The sequence below is a fragment of the Schistocerca piceifrons genome, chromosome 6, assembly GCF_021461385.2.
Source record: "Schistocerca piceifrons isolate TAMUIC-IGC-003096 chromosome 6, iqSchPice1.1, whole genome shotgun sequence".
Taxonomy (NCBI): domain Eukaryota; kingdom Metazoa; phylum Arthropoda; class Insecta; order Orthoptera; family Acrididae; genus Schistocerca; species Schistocerca piceifrons.
In genome coordinates, this window is record NC_060143.1 from 421,766,122 (window position 1) to 421,784,013 (window position 17,892).

Here is a 17,892-nt window from a genome sequence, read left to right on the forward strand (position 1 = left end):
TTCTTAACTACAAAGTATGAGAAATAGACATTCCTTACCAATCACAAATTGTAATTAATACTGTGTGTGCTGATGATCACAGTGTTAGGCACTCACACAAACAAAAGTAACAGCAGCAGCAACAACGAAATGAACAAGCAGATACTGTATGATGAAATTTGTGCAAAACAAAAATGCTACCAGCCTGTGCACTAACCTAATGCAAAGAGCATTGCAAGTCATATGAGCCCTTCACTCCCTCTTCACATGCTGCAGCAGCAGTCACTCTTTAGTGGATGGTGGTTGTAGCAAATTTATTTCTATACACACAATTCAGTATTTCAGATGTTTTCTAGTGACAATTGACTGGGTAAGAATAAAACATGAAAGAAAGATTTGGTTTTTTATGTTCTTAACTGCAAAGTATGAGAAATAGACATTCCTTACCAATCACAAATTGTAATTAATACTGTGTGTGCTGATGATCACAGTGTTAGGCACTCAACACAAACAAAAGTAACAGCAGCAGCAACAACAAAATGAACAAACAAATACTGTATGATGAAATTAGGGGTGTTAATTCTTTCCTTCATATGATCTCAGTTTGCATTTATCTACAGTATCTCCAATTCCATAACACTTTGGCTATTAAGTTAACTCTCTCCTTCATATGAAAAATAAAGAAAAGTTTCACAGATTGTAACTGTGGAACATGTTCTTCAGATTGTGTCCTTGACTTCAGGAAAGCATTTGACATGGATACACACTGTTACTTAATGAACAGGATAAAGGTGCATGGAATAAGAGACATATCACACTGTATTGAAGAGTTCTTGCAAGTACAACGCAGTATGCCATTCTTAATGAGGAGGAGGCTTCAGACGTAGTGGTAATTTCAGGCATAGTCCAGGGGAATGTTGTAGGATAAATACCGTATTTACTTGAATCTAAGCCGCAACTGAAAAATGAGACTCAAAATCAAGGGAAAAAAGTTTCCCGAATCTAAGCCGCACCTGAAATTTGAGACTCGAAATTCAAGGGGAGAGAAAAGTTTTAGGTTGCATCTCCAATCGAAACAAATTTGGCCCATTGTAATATGAGACACAATTTAGGTCCAATGAATAACGATACAGCTACAGTAGTTTGGTTAGAGTCGTAAGCTTAGCAGTTAAGCTTTACCAGGTAGCCATTGCTATGCGTCAGGCGCTCTGGCCATATTTATACGGGTACCCTTCCTTTTTCATGTGCTTCGTCTGGTTTGAATTGATTGCTTATTTTTCTTTGATCTGATAAGCGCCGTTTTCTTTGTTATAGGTGTTTACGTCACTCTGAGCTGAAAATGCATTGCTGTACTGTGTCATGCATTGTTTGTCGCATTCTGATAGTGTGTGTTTACGGCCTGTCGCCGCTCGCGGCATACCTTGGTTTTGTGCGCGCTACCGCCGCTTACGATAAAAAAAAAAAAAGAAAGAGAGAGAGAGGGAGGAATCGTCTCATTAGCGAAACAATGGCAAGAGACTGCTATTTGTTGTTACTTACACTGCTGCTTTCTTTGATAACGTTCAACAAGAACCAAATAATAGACTGCGTATGATAGAAGATGTTCTGAATTAAAGTTTAGCGAAAATTTTTCTCCGTTTGAAAATATTTGCAGGCGCCTCTTTAGTGCATTACATTCTGCACAGGAATTAGATTTATCTTAGATTTAAAAATCTAGTCAATTGCCGTGCTTCATTTCTGACTGTATCACTATTAGGCATAAGAATAGTACGAATATAAACATGACATGATATGCATATTCTTCCGCGTTTGCTGTTGTCTCACTCTAGTTTTGTAGTTTATTAGGCAGACAGGATTTAAATGAGATAGCAGCAAACACGAAACAATACATGGCAAAATGTTTATTTTCGTATTATTCTTATGGTGAAGAGAATACTGCATGTGATTCACAATTCATACAAGTTCCTATTAGCAACCATCTCTTCTCACAAGTAGCAAAAAATTCAGAACGCAGTTTTGGCCATATTGACAAACATCCCAGTCTTGCCAGTCGGATCTTCGTAGTATGTTGAAATGCTGCTACATTCGAAGATGAACAATATGGAATTTGTATTTACTTTGTTGGATAATCTGTGAAAATGCCGTTGTCGAAACTCGGGGCGGAGAAAAAAAGCTCGTCTTCCACTTTTTTTTTTCTTTCTTTTTTTTTTTTTTTATTTATTGACGCAGAGGTTTTGGTACCAGTTTTATCTTTGTGCCTACAAAGCATGCCTGTGTAGTGCTACATATATTCGACGGCAGAAGTTAGTTGTGGCGGCACCCACCAACATTTTTCAGAACTTCCACTTGCTTTGCACTCAGTTCTAAGCCGCAGGCAGTTTTTTGGATTACAAAAACCGGAAAAAAAGTGCGGCTTAGATTCGAGTAAATACGGTAGTGTTCATAATACATATAAATCATTTGGTGAATAATGTTGGAAGATCCAAGAAGGCTGTCTGCAGAGGATGGTGTTGTATATGGAGAAACCCCAATGACTGTAACAGAATGCAAGATGACCTGCTGAGGATTGGCACTGAAGTAGGTATTGGCAGCTGACTCTCAATATAGACAAGTATAACACATTGACCAATAAATAGGCAGGAAGACCCAGTCTTGTACAAATAAATGACTCACTCGGAGCATTCACATATCCATTAAATATCTGGCAGTATATGTATGGAGTGATTTAAAGTGGAATGATCACATAAAATGAATCACAGGTATGCCAGATACCAGCCTGAGATTCGTTGGAAGAATCCTCAGGAAGTGAAGTCCACCCATGAAGGAAGTAGCATTTTCAACTACTATCTGAGTATTGCTAATGAATGTGGGATCACATTATGTAAATTGAAGGTGGGGGGTGGAGGGAGAAAGGAAAGAAAACAGAAGGGACCATTATTGTGAGTTGCATTGGGACTTAATGCAGAATCAGCAGTGACAAGTGAAAATGTGCCCCAGACCGAAATTCAAATCTGGGATCTCCTGCTTCCTAGGCAGTTGGATTAACTGCTGCACCACCTGGACTCATTGTTTATTGCAATTGCATGGATTTTCTCAGCATGTCTCTAGGCCAACCCTTATTCCCATCTAGCACCATCTCTCTGCAGTCCCTGTCCATGTCCTCCATGCCTGCCGCATCGATGTCGGACATAACTGTGGATCTGCATTGGAGATGGTAGATTCATTGTCCGTCAAGGCAAATCAATTACATGAATGTGGGTACACAATTACACCTGTCCTCCTGTGATAATCTCAAAGTAGCAAGTATTAAGGACATGGACAGGGAATGTAGAGAGGTGGTACCAGGGGCAATGTAGGTTGACCAAGAGATACGGCGAGGTAATCCATGCATCCGTGACAAACGCTGTGTGTGGGTGGTACAATGGTTAGCACAACTACCTAGTAAGCAGGTGATCACAGATTTGAATCCCAGTCTGGCACACATTTTCACTTATTGATGCTGATTAGCATAAAGTACTGATGCAGCTGACATCAACAGTCCCTTCGCTTTCCTTTCTTTTCTTCCCCTCCACCTTCAATTTACATAATCTGTATCACAGTTGTGGATTCCCCATGGTGTCTGTTCTTTCAGACATTTCTATAAGAACAGATGTCACATGTTCATATATCATGGAATGTGGAATTCTTACCTGATATGATTGAGAGGTGAAATAGAAAGATCTAATGAAGAGGAGCTCATTTTGTCACAGATTCATTTAGCAAGCATGAAACTGTCATGGAAATGCTCATCCAGTTTCAGTGGCAGTGCTACTAGAGGGGCACTATGAACTGTGGAGTGGTTTGCTGTTAATCTTAACAGTGTCTGCTATTAGAGAAGTTAAAGAATATGTTACTTCATCCTACATGTGTCACACATAAAGACAATGAAAGTAAAGTTAGAGGGAATCGAGCTGAAATGGAGGCCAGCCAACAATCGCCAGCCAAAAATTATTCTTCCTGTGCACCATTCATGAGTGGAAAAGGAAATGGGAGAAGTGACAATGGTACACGTAGCACTCTCTGCCACATACTGCAGGCTGACTTGAAGAATATAAATGTAAATGTAGATTGATTTCTGAGATACTGTGCAAATCACATCGAACTGAAAGGTGTTGTTGCTGTTGTTGTTTAGTCCAAAGACTGGTTTGATGCAGCTCTCCATGCTGCTCTACCTTGTGCAAACCTCTTCATCTCAAAGTAAGTACTGCAACCTACATCCTGTTGAATCTGCTTGCTGTATTCACCTCTTGGTCTTCATCTATGATTTGTACCCCCCACGTGTCCCTCCACTACGAAATTGGTGATCCCTTCATGCATCAGAATGTGTCCTACCAACTGATCCCTTCTTCCAGTCAGGTTGTACCATAAATTTCTCTTCTCCCCAATTCTGTTTGGTACCTTCTCATTAGTTATGTGATCTACCCATCAAATCTTCAGCATTCTTCTGTAGCATTCTGACAGGAATTAGAAATATCAATTACAATAATTTATTGGCATAAGCTTGCTTGTACTGTTTGTCCAGTAGGAGAGTGATCTACTGCTGTGGGCATGTATGACCCTAGTTGTTTTTGTGCCCTGGAAACAAAACAAATAAACTGTACTGCTGATCTAATTCATTGGTTGTAAACAAAACTCAAGAAATGTGACACAGCAGTTCTAGTTACTCATTTGTAACATTTCCAGACGAATGAGCTGGGTTAGCATTAATGGTTTGTGTTGTACTTCCACAACAACTGAACTGCGACAAATTACTACAAACTCCACTGAAAAAATAATCATGACAGTTTTGGTTTTGATTAATAGCAGTATTCTTCATCCTTTGAATCCATCCAGAAACTTATTATACATTTGAACTAAATACAAATTAATGAAGGAAAGGATATCCATAAATAAAAAAAATTGCTAAACATATTCATGCAATAGTCTAAAATTTTCTCAGGTGTTACTGTCATCGGAAGGTGGGAGGAGTGTTTATCCACTCCAAAATGTTACAAACACAATGTTATTGGTTCGTTCAAGAAACCCAGGGAAATTTCAGAGCATTGACAGGCCATGAAAACCTTCATTTGCCTGTGCCATCCAGATCCTTCCCACCAACACCAGCTTTTTTGAATTGCGCAGGTGAGAAGTCTCCCTGCAATATATCCTACGTTCCTGTAACCCTCCTGGCCTCAAACTTCATTAGTCATTATCCTTGCCCATCTAGGCCTTTCCCTGTTTCCATTCCAGCACTACACAGCTCTCTATTCCACCAATGCACTAGTGTTTTTACTTTTCTACTTTTCCTCAAACCCTCCCTCCCCTCTTTCTTCCTCTCCTCTTTCGAACCTCCCAACAGCACCTAGCTGCCCTAGCCTGTCTCCGTCTTGTCCCTGCATGCTCCCACTGGCAGCACTTTAGCATCCTCCATCCCTGCCCTGCTATGCCTCCCCCTCTCCACCCCCACCACCTCCTTACCCCCACCCTGCTGCCTCCCCCATCATGCACAGCTACTCATAGTCTGGCTTCAACTGCCAGAGGCTGTTGTCATATGTGTGCGAGTTGCGTTTGTGTGTGTGTCTGTCTGTTGTCTATTTTCAACAAAGACCTTGTTGGCTGAAAGCTCATTTTGTGACAGTCTTTTTGTTGTGCCTATCTGCGACTCAATATCTCTGCTATATGGTGAGTAGCAACTATCCTTTTCATAATACTGCTACATTCCATTCTGCGTTTTCCATTGTTTGATATATAGAAATAGTCTAATATTTACAATATTGTACAGTCTCATATCTGAGGTTTCTTCTATTCACATTTTTTAAAATATATTTCCAATGTGAAACTGAATTGCTTTGTTATTGTGGGATTCACATTTAGAAGTCAGTGATCATTATTTCACATTCTTCCCCAATATTTCAAAGACATATTATGTAAATGTTGTAAATTGTGCAATTATTAAAGCAATGAACATCTTATATTTCAGAGACCAACCGAAGAAGAGCTTTCATTAATTCGGAATCATGTTGCAACAAACCCAAATATTCCACTTGACAAGCCGGAACAGTTCCTTTATGAACTTGCAGAAATACCAAATTTTGCTGAACGCATTGCATGTTTCATGTTCCAGTCAGACTTTGAAGATGGTATATCTTCTATTGAAAGTAAACTGAACAACTTAAAATCCATTTGTCAGGTAATTTATCACAAAAATTACCAGCAGAAAATTACCAGTGATAAAAATTGCAGCTTTAGAAATAGGAAGAAATTGATTAATAAGAAAATAGCTGAACAGTTTTTTTGAGAAGGTGAAAGAGCACACACAAATGAATAATCTCTTTTCAAATGAAAGCTAATTAATTGTTTCTAGTTATTAAATTATCTTTTGATAAGAGAAGCACCATTTTGTGAGTATTCATTTACTGTCTTCCAAATGCCAGATAACTGCTGTTTTATTTTCTCTAATTGCCTAATAGTATTACACTAAGTTATGCAATTGTTTGAGGATTGTTTATGAGCTAATGAGGAAAATAATGATTAAGTTACAATATTCTGAAGCATCCTTCAAACGTTTTGAGACCTAACATGTTTATAAATCAGTAAGTAATTCATTTTACAAACACTGTATTAGTCAGTTTATAACTTCATACAAGAAAAATATTTTGTGTGTAAACTCATATGTTCTTTGTTTTCCAGTTTTTGACAACATCAGAAAGTCTGAAGACAGTACTCAGCATTATACTGGCTCTGGGAAATTATATGAATGGTGGAAATCGTACACGTGGACAGGCAGATGGATTTGGATTAGAAATTCTGGCAAAGTTACGTGATGTCAAGAGCAAAGACAATAGTGTTACATTGCTTCATTTTATTGTAAGAGCATACATGAAAGTAAGTAGTTTACATGTGAAATTTTTATGTAAACTTCTTGTTTATAAGTATATAAAAATTAGGAAAAAGAGGTTAAAGAAAGGCAAAATACATTCAGATATTGACCTGTTTTTCTTCTTTGTTTCTAAAATGGACTGGAAATGGTACTGACTACTGAGTATGAGAGAGTTTTAGTGAAGATTAGTTATGATAATAGTACACTAGTGTTGCTATAGTTCTGTCACAGATGCAAATAACATGGGATTTTGTCAAGCAGAGGCATGACTAATAGACACAGGCTGAGCAGTCAGTGTACTAGGAAGACTTAAAGCTCTTGTGTAAATATTGTTTGATGTCTCAGGATTGTTTGCTGGACCATTCTCTTGTTTATATTTTCCTTAAAACCTTTGGCGGTAATCTGATTTATTCATGACATGAACAATCTATTTAGTGACTCAAGGTCAGCAAGTTTGAAATAAAATTGAAATATTACTGGACATGTCTGTTAAAAAGAAGATAATATGCAGTTTACTGTGTAACTATCTGGCTCCCTATAAAATGACATGTTAGAGATTACAATTTCAAGTGCATGTGAGATTAGCCACAAGAACAGGAATTCATATGAGCCTCTATGGAAGATGTCTTTAGCCAATAACTGGTAGTCCACATAAGCACTGTATGAAATTAAGCCTGGCACAATCTTCTAACCTATCATTTAGATTTGATTTAGAGCTCAAGAATGCATGTAAGGTGCACTGACATGTATTTCAGGTAACAAGAGGTCACCATTCAGGTTTAATTTTTCTATTATAACTTAGTTGGTATGGTCTCTAACACTTGCCAGTATGAGTGAGTCCTGACATTCCTTTGCACTGTAGCCTTCAGACTTTGATATGGTAGAAGGTCTACTGATAATATATGATCCTCATCCACTTGCCAGACTACAAAGCTTAGATTCATTTGCTGTGGACCAGCAACTTCCATAACAGAATATGAATTCTTTTATTAAATTCTATTAAAGTAAAACAGTTCAATCACTTAGCAGGCTAAGCTGCCAAGATCTACTCACTGAGTATTCTAATGTATTACTTTAATAGCTTGTGTCTTCATTTGGTCAGCTTCTTTAAATATCATGCTTTTACATGAGAAGGTAATCACTAAATCACTTCAGATTTTTATTTTGGAAACATAAAACAAACTTTTGATATTTTTCTGACATATTTTGTGCAAAACTTTGAAAAACAGTAATTAAATGAACTTTTCACATTTTGAATCTTTCAATTCAGTCCAATTCATCCATAATATACCAGGTTGGAAGCAGCCTCTCTTTATCATTCTTCTTCCTTTTCATTTCTTTGTGCATCCTTGTGTGTCTGTCACAGCAAAACAGTAAATAATAATGTAATGGAGACAAAATTTTCCTTCCATCCTTGAGACTGAAAGTTGTAGAACACAGCATTACCTCCATTCGCACAGCATAGTTATATTGAAATACCTTGCAATATATGTGAAACATCCTATTTTCGATGACCGAACATAACCAGATTATTTCATTGTATTCTGGGTTGAAAAATGAGTGTTGACCATTTAAATGCTGTAGGGACAATCAGACAATGAAAGATCCAGGACAATATAACAATAATATGGCAAGATAAAAAGGTCTACCAACCAATCGTTGCCAGGAGGAAACACAAATAAAAGTTAAGGAAATGTGTAAGCTTTCAGAGTCAGTGGCTCCTCCTCCTGGCAGAAGAGTTGAAGGGGAAAGGGGAAGGAAGATGGATGAGGTAAAAGGCCTGGTGAGGTTTAAGGAAAGAGGAGAGTTATGGAAAAGTTGCCCAGAAGCCTGGATCATGGGAGACTTGCGGACAGGGTGAGAGGGAAAGATTGATCGTTGAGGACTGCACTGGACAAGATTTGAAGATCTGAGAGCTTGAAAGATGGAAGGTGGGTAATGAGCAGTAGCAGAACTTACTGGCCAAACATTATGCAAGAGTTAACAAGATGGAAAAGCTAAGTGCATTATACATGGTAGACATGTGAAAGGGCAGGGGGGATAAAACATACAGAAAACCAAAAAAGGAGAGAAGAAAGAAATAGTTACTGGAAAGAAATGCTGAGACCAAAGAAATTAACACTAATTAAGGTCAGATGGGTGGTGAGAACTGAAGGCATGCTATAACACCAGTTCCCTCTGTGTAGTTCCTTGAAACTCATGTTAGAGGGGAGAATCAAAGTGGCACCAAGGTCACAGCTGTCATGTTATAGAGCGTGTCTGCAACAGGATATTGTGTGTTGCCAGTATACACCCACTGCCTATGCCCATTCATCCTAACTGATAACTTTGTGATACACATACTAATTTAGAAGGCCATACAGTGTTTACATAACTGCTGGTACAAGACATGTGTTGCTTCACTTGTGGCTCTCCCCATGATGGTATATGTTTTGCCAGTTACAGGGCTGGTATAGATGGTTGTAGGAGGGCGCATAGGGCAAGTCTTATAGTGAGGACAGTCACCTCCAGGAGCCATGTCAGACAAAACGGACTCATTTCAGGGAATGATTTTAGGAAGTAGCTAATTAATAAATTAGAGAACATGATAGTACAGAGTGACAAGAGGTGCCTGTAATCTCTGTATTACTTACTATCCTATTTACACCTTTAAGCTCTGAGGTTTTCAAATCTTGTCCAATGTAGTCTTCAACACTCACTCTTTCTTATCATTCTGTCTGGTAAGCCTACCCAGGATTCAGGTGGACTTTTCCATAACTCAGTGCTTACAAGTGTGTGTTATTAAAATGGGCACTGAATGTTTCATCAAAGCTCAATCCATTCAAAAAGCTAATGGTCCTTGTTAAGCATTTTAGGCTCTTCAGCTCAAACTTTTAGAAATGTCTTACATTTTGAATCTCTCTATTTCTTATAGAAATATAAGAAGCTCTATTCTTTGTACCTGATAAAGGGACTTGTACAAACACTTGTACTATCGGCTATTGTTTACAGCAGTGATATCTTTCTACATTGTATCTGCAATGTTAGTCTTCTTGATCATACTTAAGTATCTTATGCATTACTATCTTGGCTATGTACAGACAGGTAGTCATGCTGTCTCATTTACCATCTCATTGATATATGCTTTTGGCAGAGTCCACCAAAGAGCTGCCTTCTCTAAGTCCCTTGCATTAACAGGTAATCAGCTTTGTAATGGTCTCCCTCACTATACAAAAGAACTGAATAATTCTACCAGCTTTAAAAGACAGAGCTCTAATCACATATCTACAAATACAAATACAATAGTCTGCCTTCATTTTTGCACCCATCTCGTGACTCATTACAACTAATTAGGAGGCCACCATGGTAAGTAAAACTATGTGTTTAATAGTACTTCACCAGAATATGCAATCCATAAAAAAACAAAGTTCAGCAACTAGAAGTAAATTTACAAACACTAGACAGCTCAGTTGTGTGTCTTGCAGAACAATTGTGCAAAGGGAATGAAATCTCGTATTGAGCTGTAGCCTCATATGAACTCTCCATGAAAGGTGGTGGTTCATGTATTTATGTGAAGAGAGGTACTTCATTTAAAGACAGAAATGATCTTACTACATTAAGTGTTGATAAACATTTTGAACTATTGGTTTAAGAGAACACAGCATGTCAAAAAAATTAATGGTAATTTATGTGTACCGATCACCAAATGGGGATGCGGATATTTTTTTCTCAAAAGTAAATCAGACACTAGCTAAGGTATCTTGCTAAAAACAAGCATAATCGTCTATGGGGATCTTAATACCAATACAATGAAGTGAGATTATGTCAGTCATGCCTATTTAAGTATTTTGTGCAGTTATGGAATGACTTCACTTGTAAACTGTCCCACAAGAGTAATCAAACAATCTTGTATGTTGATAGACCATGTAGCAACAGATACAGACAGAAAAGAATGCTATATACAGATTCAAAATCTAGGCTTATCAGATCATCTATGTCAGATATTAAAAGAAAATTTTTATGTAGAAAAGCCCCTTACATCAAAAACATACAAAAGGCTCTACTGAAAGTCAAACCTGCATGAATTTTCATCTCAGATACAATATTAAGGATGGGAGGAACTCTATGCAGAAACGAATGTGAACAAAATGTTTAATAGTTTCATGTCCATTTTTAAACTAAAATTGGGAATCATTCCCCAAAACTTTGAATATCATTACAACTTAAGAAAAAATATGTGGCTAACCAGAGGTATCAAAAATTCTTTGAAACTCTTACATATTTTGCTCCAATCAAAAATAGACAGACTGACCCAGCCTTTTTGCAATTTAATAAAAACTACAAGAGAATCTACAGAAAGGTACTACTAGCTGCTAAAAACTCACAAAGTGTAAAATAGTATTGCAGGCAGAAAACAAAAGCAAAGCAGCCTGGAATATTATCAAATAGGAAACAGCAAACACAGGGCAAAAACATTTGAATTCACAAATTAAGAACAAAAGTAAACAAATGAACCACCCCAAAGAAATAGCTAACTTTGCAAATGTGTACTTCAACAGCATTGTTAAGAAATTACAACAGAACTTTCCAGACACACATGTCTTACCCACCCATAACCATCCACCAAATTCAGTGGCACCCTACCCGGCAACTGAGAAAGAGGTCACACAAGTTATATACCAATTTTAAAAAAAATAAAAGATCAACTACTGTAGATGAAATCCCAGCTTGTGTCCCTAAAGAATGTACAAAGTGCATAAAAGCTCCAGTAACAAAAATAATCAGTGAATCATTCAAATCTGGCTGTTTTCCCAAGCACCTAAAACAAGTGAAAATCATACACATACTTAAATATGATGATGCAGAAAATGTAGAAAACTGCAGACCAATCTCTCTAATGTCCACCATTTCCAAAAATTATTGAAAAAGTAATAAAAAATAGGTTAATGCAGTATCTAAATAAATTTTACCTTCTTTGCAAAGAACATGGTTTCAGGCCCAAAAGAGGTAAAGAATCAGCTATTGCACAGCTTACAAAGGTCATTCTTGAGGTGCTGGATGAAGGTGACCATGTGAATGGAATTTTCTTGGACTTACCAAAGGCATTTGATACAGTAGACCACATAATTATATTACATAAATTAGAGTTACTAGGAATAAAAGATGTCATTAAGAAGTGGTTTAAATCCTACCTAGAAAACCGGATGCAGCATGTTGAGATTTCACATACTTCAGAAGGATTTCTAGTAAAACACATATCAGATCCAAAAAATATTAATATAGGCATCACACAAGGTAGTATATTAAGTCCAATCCTTTTTCTTATTTACATTAATGATTTTCTGCAGAGTATCAGTTATGGGAAAAAATACTATTTGCTCATGACAGCAACATAGCGATTACAGCCAAAACCCCAACATAGTTGACAGAAAAGGCAAATGCAGCCATTAAAGATGTTCACAAGTGGTCACCAAAAAATAAAGTAACTTGAAATGCAAAGAAAACTAATTGTATGTACTTCTGGTTGAATAAAAGATACAATGATGGTAAATTAACGATTAATGATGATACAATAGAATGTGTAAGGATACCAGATTTTTGGGGTTTAAGGTAGACTGTCAGTTAAAATGGACGGAACATGTAAAACCTTTAACAAAGAGACTATCCATAACATATTACGCTCTACGAATACTTACACCAGTCTGCAATATTTCATGCCTCAACATGACATATTTTGGATATACACACTCAGTTCTCAGTTATGGAATCTTTTTGTGGGGAACAAGTGATGAGAATATTCAGTCTGTCTTCTACGCTCACCAGAGCTGTATGGATAGTAACAAATAGCAGCAACAGGGGCCATTGTACTGATTTATTCAAAAAAACTAGAAATTCTGACTGTCCCATATGAATACATTTTCCCAACTGTAGTGTATGTAAGGAAAAATATTGATCTGTATGCTACAAACAACTCAAAACATGACCATGAAACTAGATCTAGCCACTAATTATGCCTAAACAGGAAAAACAAGTCCAAAACACAAAACAGTGTACTATATAAAGGCCTAAAACTTTACAACAGGCTGCCACAGGAAATAAAAGTTGTAAACGAAATTCATATCTTTAGCCAAAAGCTAAAAACATATTTATTAAGTTAAAGTTGTTACAAGGTAAATGAGTATTTAGAATAATTGTAGATAGCTATTTAATACACATAATTACCACATGGCCTATATAAAGCAACAGTATATGGCGTAATTATAAATATTGTAAGAATTGACCTGTAAAAATTGTAAGAATTGAATGGTGAACATTGTAAGAAGCCATGAATGTTTTAGTTCATAAGACAATAACTGATGACATCCATACAATTTGTATTGCTATACGGATTAATGAACATATCAATAAATCTATTGAACCATGCAGACTGTATATAAATCTGTTGATAGTGAATTCTGTCTCTTGCAGATTGCAGTGTCATGAAAAATTACTTTTGTACACTTGTAAATATATTTTGTATGTTCTACTATCAGTATTTTTATTTTATTTGTGCTAGTACTGGTACTGCTATTATGAGGGTTAGCTGAAAAGTGTTGCTTCCACATTTTTTATGTTAAAACTCTTAAACCCTATTAAATAAGACAAATGTTATTAACATTCTACATCTTAATTAATCATGACTACATATTTATTTCTCAACATAGTCACCCTAGTGATGAACACATTTCTCCCAACGAGAGATCACTTGATTGATACCGTCACTGTAAAATTGGTTCACTTTGTTGGCAGAGCCACAACCTCACCTCTATTTTCATCACCTCATTGCAATCATAGTGAAGTCCTCAAAGGTGTTCATTAAGTTTTGGGAACAGACGAAAATTGGATGGGGCCAAACCAGGACTCTTCGGAGGACGATCAACGACAGTGAACCTGAGGTGTCGGATTGTTGCAACACTCATGTCTGTTCTGCTATTGTCATGCTGAAGGGCAGAGTGCTCCATGTGTGGATGAACTCTTCAAATTTGAAACTCGATTACCGCAAGCTGTTTTTTATGCACCGACATACAATAGTTACATTACACAGTGCCACATAACATGCTACAAATCAGAGCCCTCTAGTGGCAGAGGGCTGCAATTTTGTAGGCATGAAGAATAAAGATGTAGAATCTTAATAACATTTGTTTTCTTTAAAAAGTTTTAAGAGTTTTACCATAAAAACCTCAGAGGCTTCACACTTCAGGACAACCTCGTAATTCTTAGTCAGCATAATTCTGTCCAGTGGTCCTAGATAGATCTAAATCCTGTTTCATATGATCTTCGTGTTTCTATTATTACCATCATCATCATCATCATCATCATCATCAGTATCATTACTACTACTACTACTACTATTATTATTATTATTATTATTATATACTTTTATGGACTCACTGGACTGCTTTAGTCATTTGCTGGTAATCTTCTTTGATGCATAGATGTTTCGTTCCTTCCAAATTGCCCAATATCTTTTCATTCATTCTCTCCTCATGTGTAAATAACCTTTTCATTTTGTGTCATTTGTCTGTTTTATTATTTTCTTACTGCCTCTTGTTCTGTTTCTCATTAGTAAAATTCATTTCATCCCAAAGTAACTGTGATGTGTTGGTTTGATGTAACATTGAATTTCGCAGTCCTAATTTCTCTCTACCCCTGCCCCAGCTTTAATATTCAACAGTGAAATTTTATGTTATGTTGAAAACTCCTAATGACTGATGTGAATAATTGTCAATGTTTTTTAATGAAAATGTTGTAATGTGGTCAGCATCTGTAACATTTTTATTAACGTAATTGTTAATATCGATTTCTAGAAATGTGACGATCCATTAAATCCTGAAATGGCTTTACCTGTGCCTGAACCAGGAGATATTGAAAGGGCAGCAGTTGTTCATTTTGATGACCTTGCTGCTGACTTACAGAAACTGGAGAGAGATTTGACAGGTATCATTATATATTACTATACTAATGATAAATAATTTTTGTGCAATTTTACACAAATAACTTATGTTAGTAATTATGTTGATATTTTATCATATATACATATATATCTACATCTATTGTTCATAAGTGACCTTGGCAGAAAGTTCTTCTGGTGCTGCTGTATTTTCCCCTATTTCTTGTTCCATTCATGAATCACAAGCCTAAAGAGTGATTGTTGGTAAACCTCCTTATGAATAGAGCCCACATATTGCCAACTTTTTTTTTTACTAGGCTGCAGAAGTCTCTCTGAGAAGTCCTTACACAGCCTTCATACAGTCTCAATCCCTCCCCATGTGATTTCCATATATCTAGAACCCTGAAGAGACATTTCTGGTCATCAGTTTACTTTGCAGCAGAGGTTCCCAACCTTTCTTTGACAGGGACTGCTTTGATTTCTTTGTTGTTAGCAGGGATTACAAGGTTCAAAAAAAGTAAACTGTGTCAATTTAAAAATAAACCTTTATCAAAACTTTTAACATGTTCACTAAAATCAAAAGGAACATGCATTAGCAGTACTATCATCATAGAAAACTCAACATTCTTAGCAGAACATTAAATTTAGTTTTTGTCAACATGATTTTTGAGCTTGTATCTTGTCTAAAATTTCTGTAATCTTAGAGCTAATATTACTACTCAAAGCTACACACATGATCATCAATTACTTTCAGTCACTTCCTGGACTTGTTTTTAATTACCAGCAAAACAGAAATCCCTTGTTCACATAAATAAGTTCTGAAGAAAAGCATAAGATAGGGCAAGGATATTTCAAAAATGTTTGTCTATGAAACTGCTTTTTCACATCAAAACTCCCCAAGAAAATCAGATTTAGATGCATCCCTACAGTTTCTATCCATTTAGAATTCAATGAGCTCTTCCAGAATTTCTTCTGCAACTTTTCCAACATTAGTGCTAAAAGAGCTACAAATAAGTTTATCAAAAACTTTAGCTTCTACTTTGTTATATTCTGGCAAGTAATGATTGAATTCATTAGCCAACATTTTCAGATGGCTCTTGATGTTTTCTTGTATGATTTCCCTAGTAAAAGTCAACTTTTTAATCATCAATGAGTGCTCTTAATTCCCTGAATGTAGAATAATTGTTTTCACCAGTTTTACCTATCCATAACTGAAGTTTCCAAATCAAGGCACAAAGTTTATCTTTAAAGATAAATATATTTGAAATACCTCCTACATGTCTGCTTCTATAACCTTCCAACTGCAAGTTTAGCTTATTCAAGTGTGTGAAAATATCAATATGATAAGCTAAATACATTTGAGATGTCTGATCAGTAAAGTGCTCTAGTCAGTCTTTTATTTTTTCCTCACCTGGAAATAACTGAATCTCTCCTGTGAGTTAATATAATCTTCCCAGTAAGTTACTTTTTGACAGCAAACAAATTTCTGTGTGGAAGAGAAGGGTCTCATGGTCAGAGTACATTCAGTGCAGGGCTTTTTCAAAAGAGGGTCTTGGAAGCCAGTGCCTGGTGATGTATTACAGAATGTGTTGTTAATACTGAAGGATTAGTATGTTTTATTAATGTCACAAGACTGGAGCATTATCCTAGCATAGCTGGAGTGCCATCTATACAGAAACTTAAGAACTTTTTGCACATAATGTTAAGCTTCTGAAAATATCCTGTTGTTATTTTGATGACATCCAAACCTCTGAATATCATTTCTAGTTCCTGCAAAATCAGTAATATTCTTCTTTGATTATGTTGTCATCATCCAAAAAGCAGACAAATAAAAGTAACTGACTACATTGAGAAATGGTAGTTGATACATCAGACTGCAATGCATAGCATGGCAATTTTTTAACTCTTAAAAGAAGTTGCTCCTTGATATCATATGACATTAGCTCAATTAGAGCTTTTACCATGTTGTTCAGGAGTGGTTCTTTTTATCCTAACCCAATGACTTCTTAAACAGCTTTGATTAAACAAGGTTTCACGAGTGCTTTTCTATTGTGTGTGTCTTTTTTTGATTCAACTATCAATTTCAGTATCTTAAACAATCTATTAATGTTTTTCCCAGCCAGCCACTGTGGCCGAGCGGTTCTAGACACTTCAGTCCAGAACCGCACTGCTGCTACGGTCGCAGGTTCGAATCCTGCCTCGGGCATGGCTTTGTGTGACATCCTTAGGTTAGTTGGTTTAAGTAGTTCTAAGTCTAGGGGACTGGTGACCTCAGATGTTAAGTCTCATGGTGCTTAGAGGCATTTTGTTTTCCCAATGGCACAAATCTTGTACTGCTAGGCCTGAGTTTCATTTTTGCCAGAGTCTCTAATTTTCCTTCAGATAATTCTTTTGGTTAGCCAGAGAAATTAGAATGGAACATTTCTAAGTGGATGAGTTATGAGTTACATTTCCCTATGATTCTTCCTGTGAATCTCAGCCTGGCATCTGCTTTTCCTACTATATGTTTTATGTGGCCATTCCACTTAAGATTGCTCTGGATAGTTACTGCTACATATTTTATAGTTAGATACTGATTCCTGCAGTTTTTCATGAGTAGTGTGGTTGTACAGTAGTGGCTTTCATTTCCTATGTACACACAATATTTTACATTTATTGACACTCAGGATCAACTGCTAGAACCTGCATCATCCATCACCCCTCTGTAGGTGATTCTGCAATCAATATTGTCTTTTGACATTCTACTTTCTTATAGACAAGTGCATCATCTGCAAACAGTCTTAAAGAGCATCTGACACTTTCTACTAGATCATGTATATACTTTGTAAACAACATAAGTTTTATCACACATCCTTGGGGTATTCAAGAAATTACCTTTACATCTGTAAATATGGTTTCTTCAGTTACTCTCTTCTAGGTATTTCGTTGTTCTTTCAATTCTTGCTCATTTTCTTCCCAAATCATCACATCATCTGCATATGCCATTTTTTTCATATCATCTGCCATTGAGCCTTGGTGAACTTTCCTTACTATATTAAAAATCACTGGTGAGAGCCACTTCTTTGCTTAACTCCTCTTCCTTTTATAAACCATTCCGATTTTAGCC

At 36.4% G+C, this 17,892-nt stretch overlaps 1 protein-coding gene across 2 annotated transcripts in view; it reads left to right on the forward strand.

The window, feature by feature from the left end:
- Window positions 1-17,892, forward strand: part of LOC124802507 (formin-2-like) — a 277,071-nt gene that overhangs the window by 233,176 nt on the left and 26,003 nt on the right. For both annotated transcript variants that reach the window (XM_047263338.1, XM_047263337.1), the window contains 3 exons: window positions 5,978-6,187; window positions 6,688-6,882; window positions 14,704-14,833. In XM_047263338.1, the coding sequence (XP_047119294.1) occupies window positions 5,978-6,187; window positions 6,688-6,882; window positions 14,704-14,833 (535 nt within the window). The remainder of the gene's footprint in view (window positions 1-5,977; window positions 6,188-6,687; window positions 6,883-14,703; window positions 14,834-17,892) is intronic.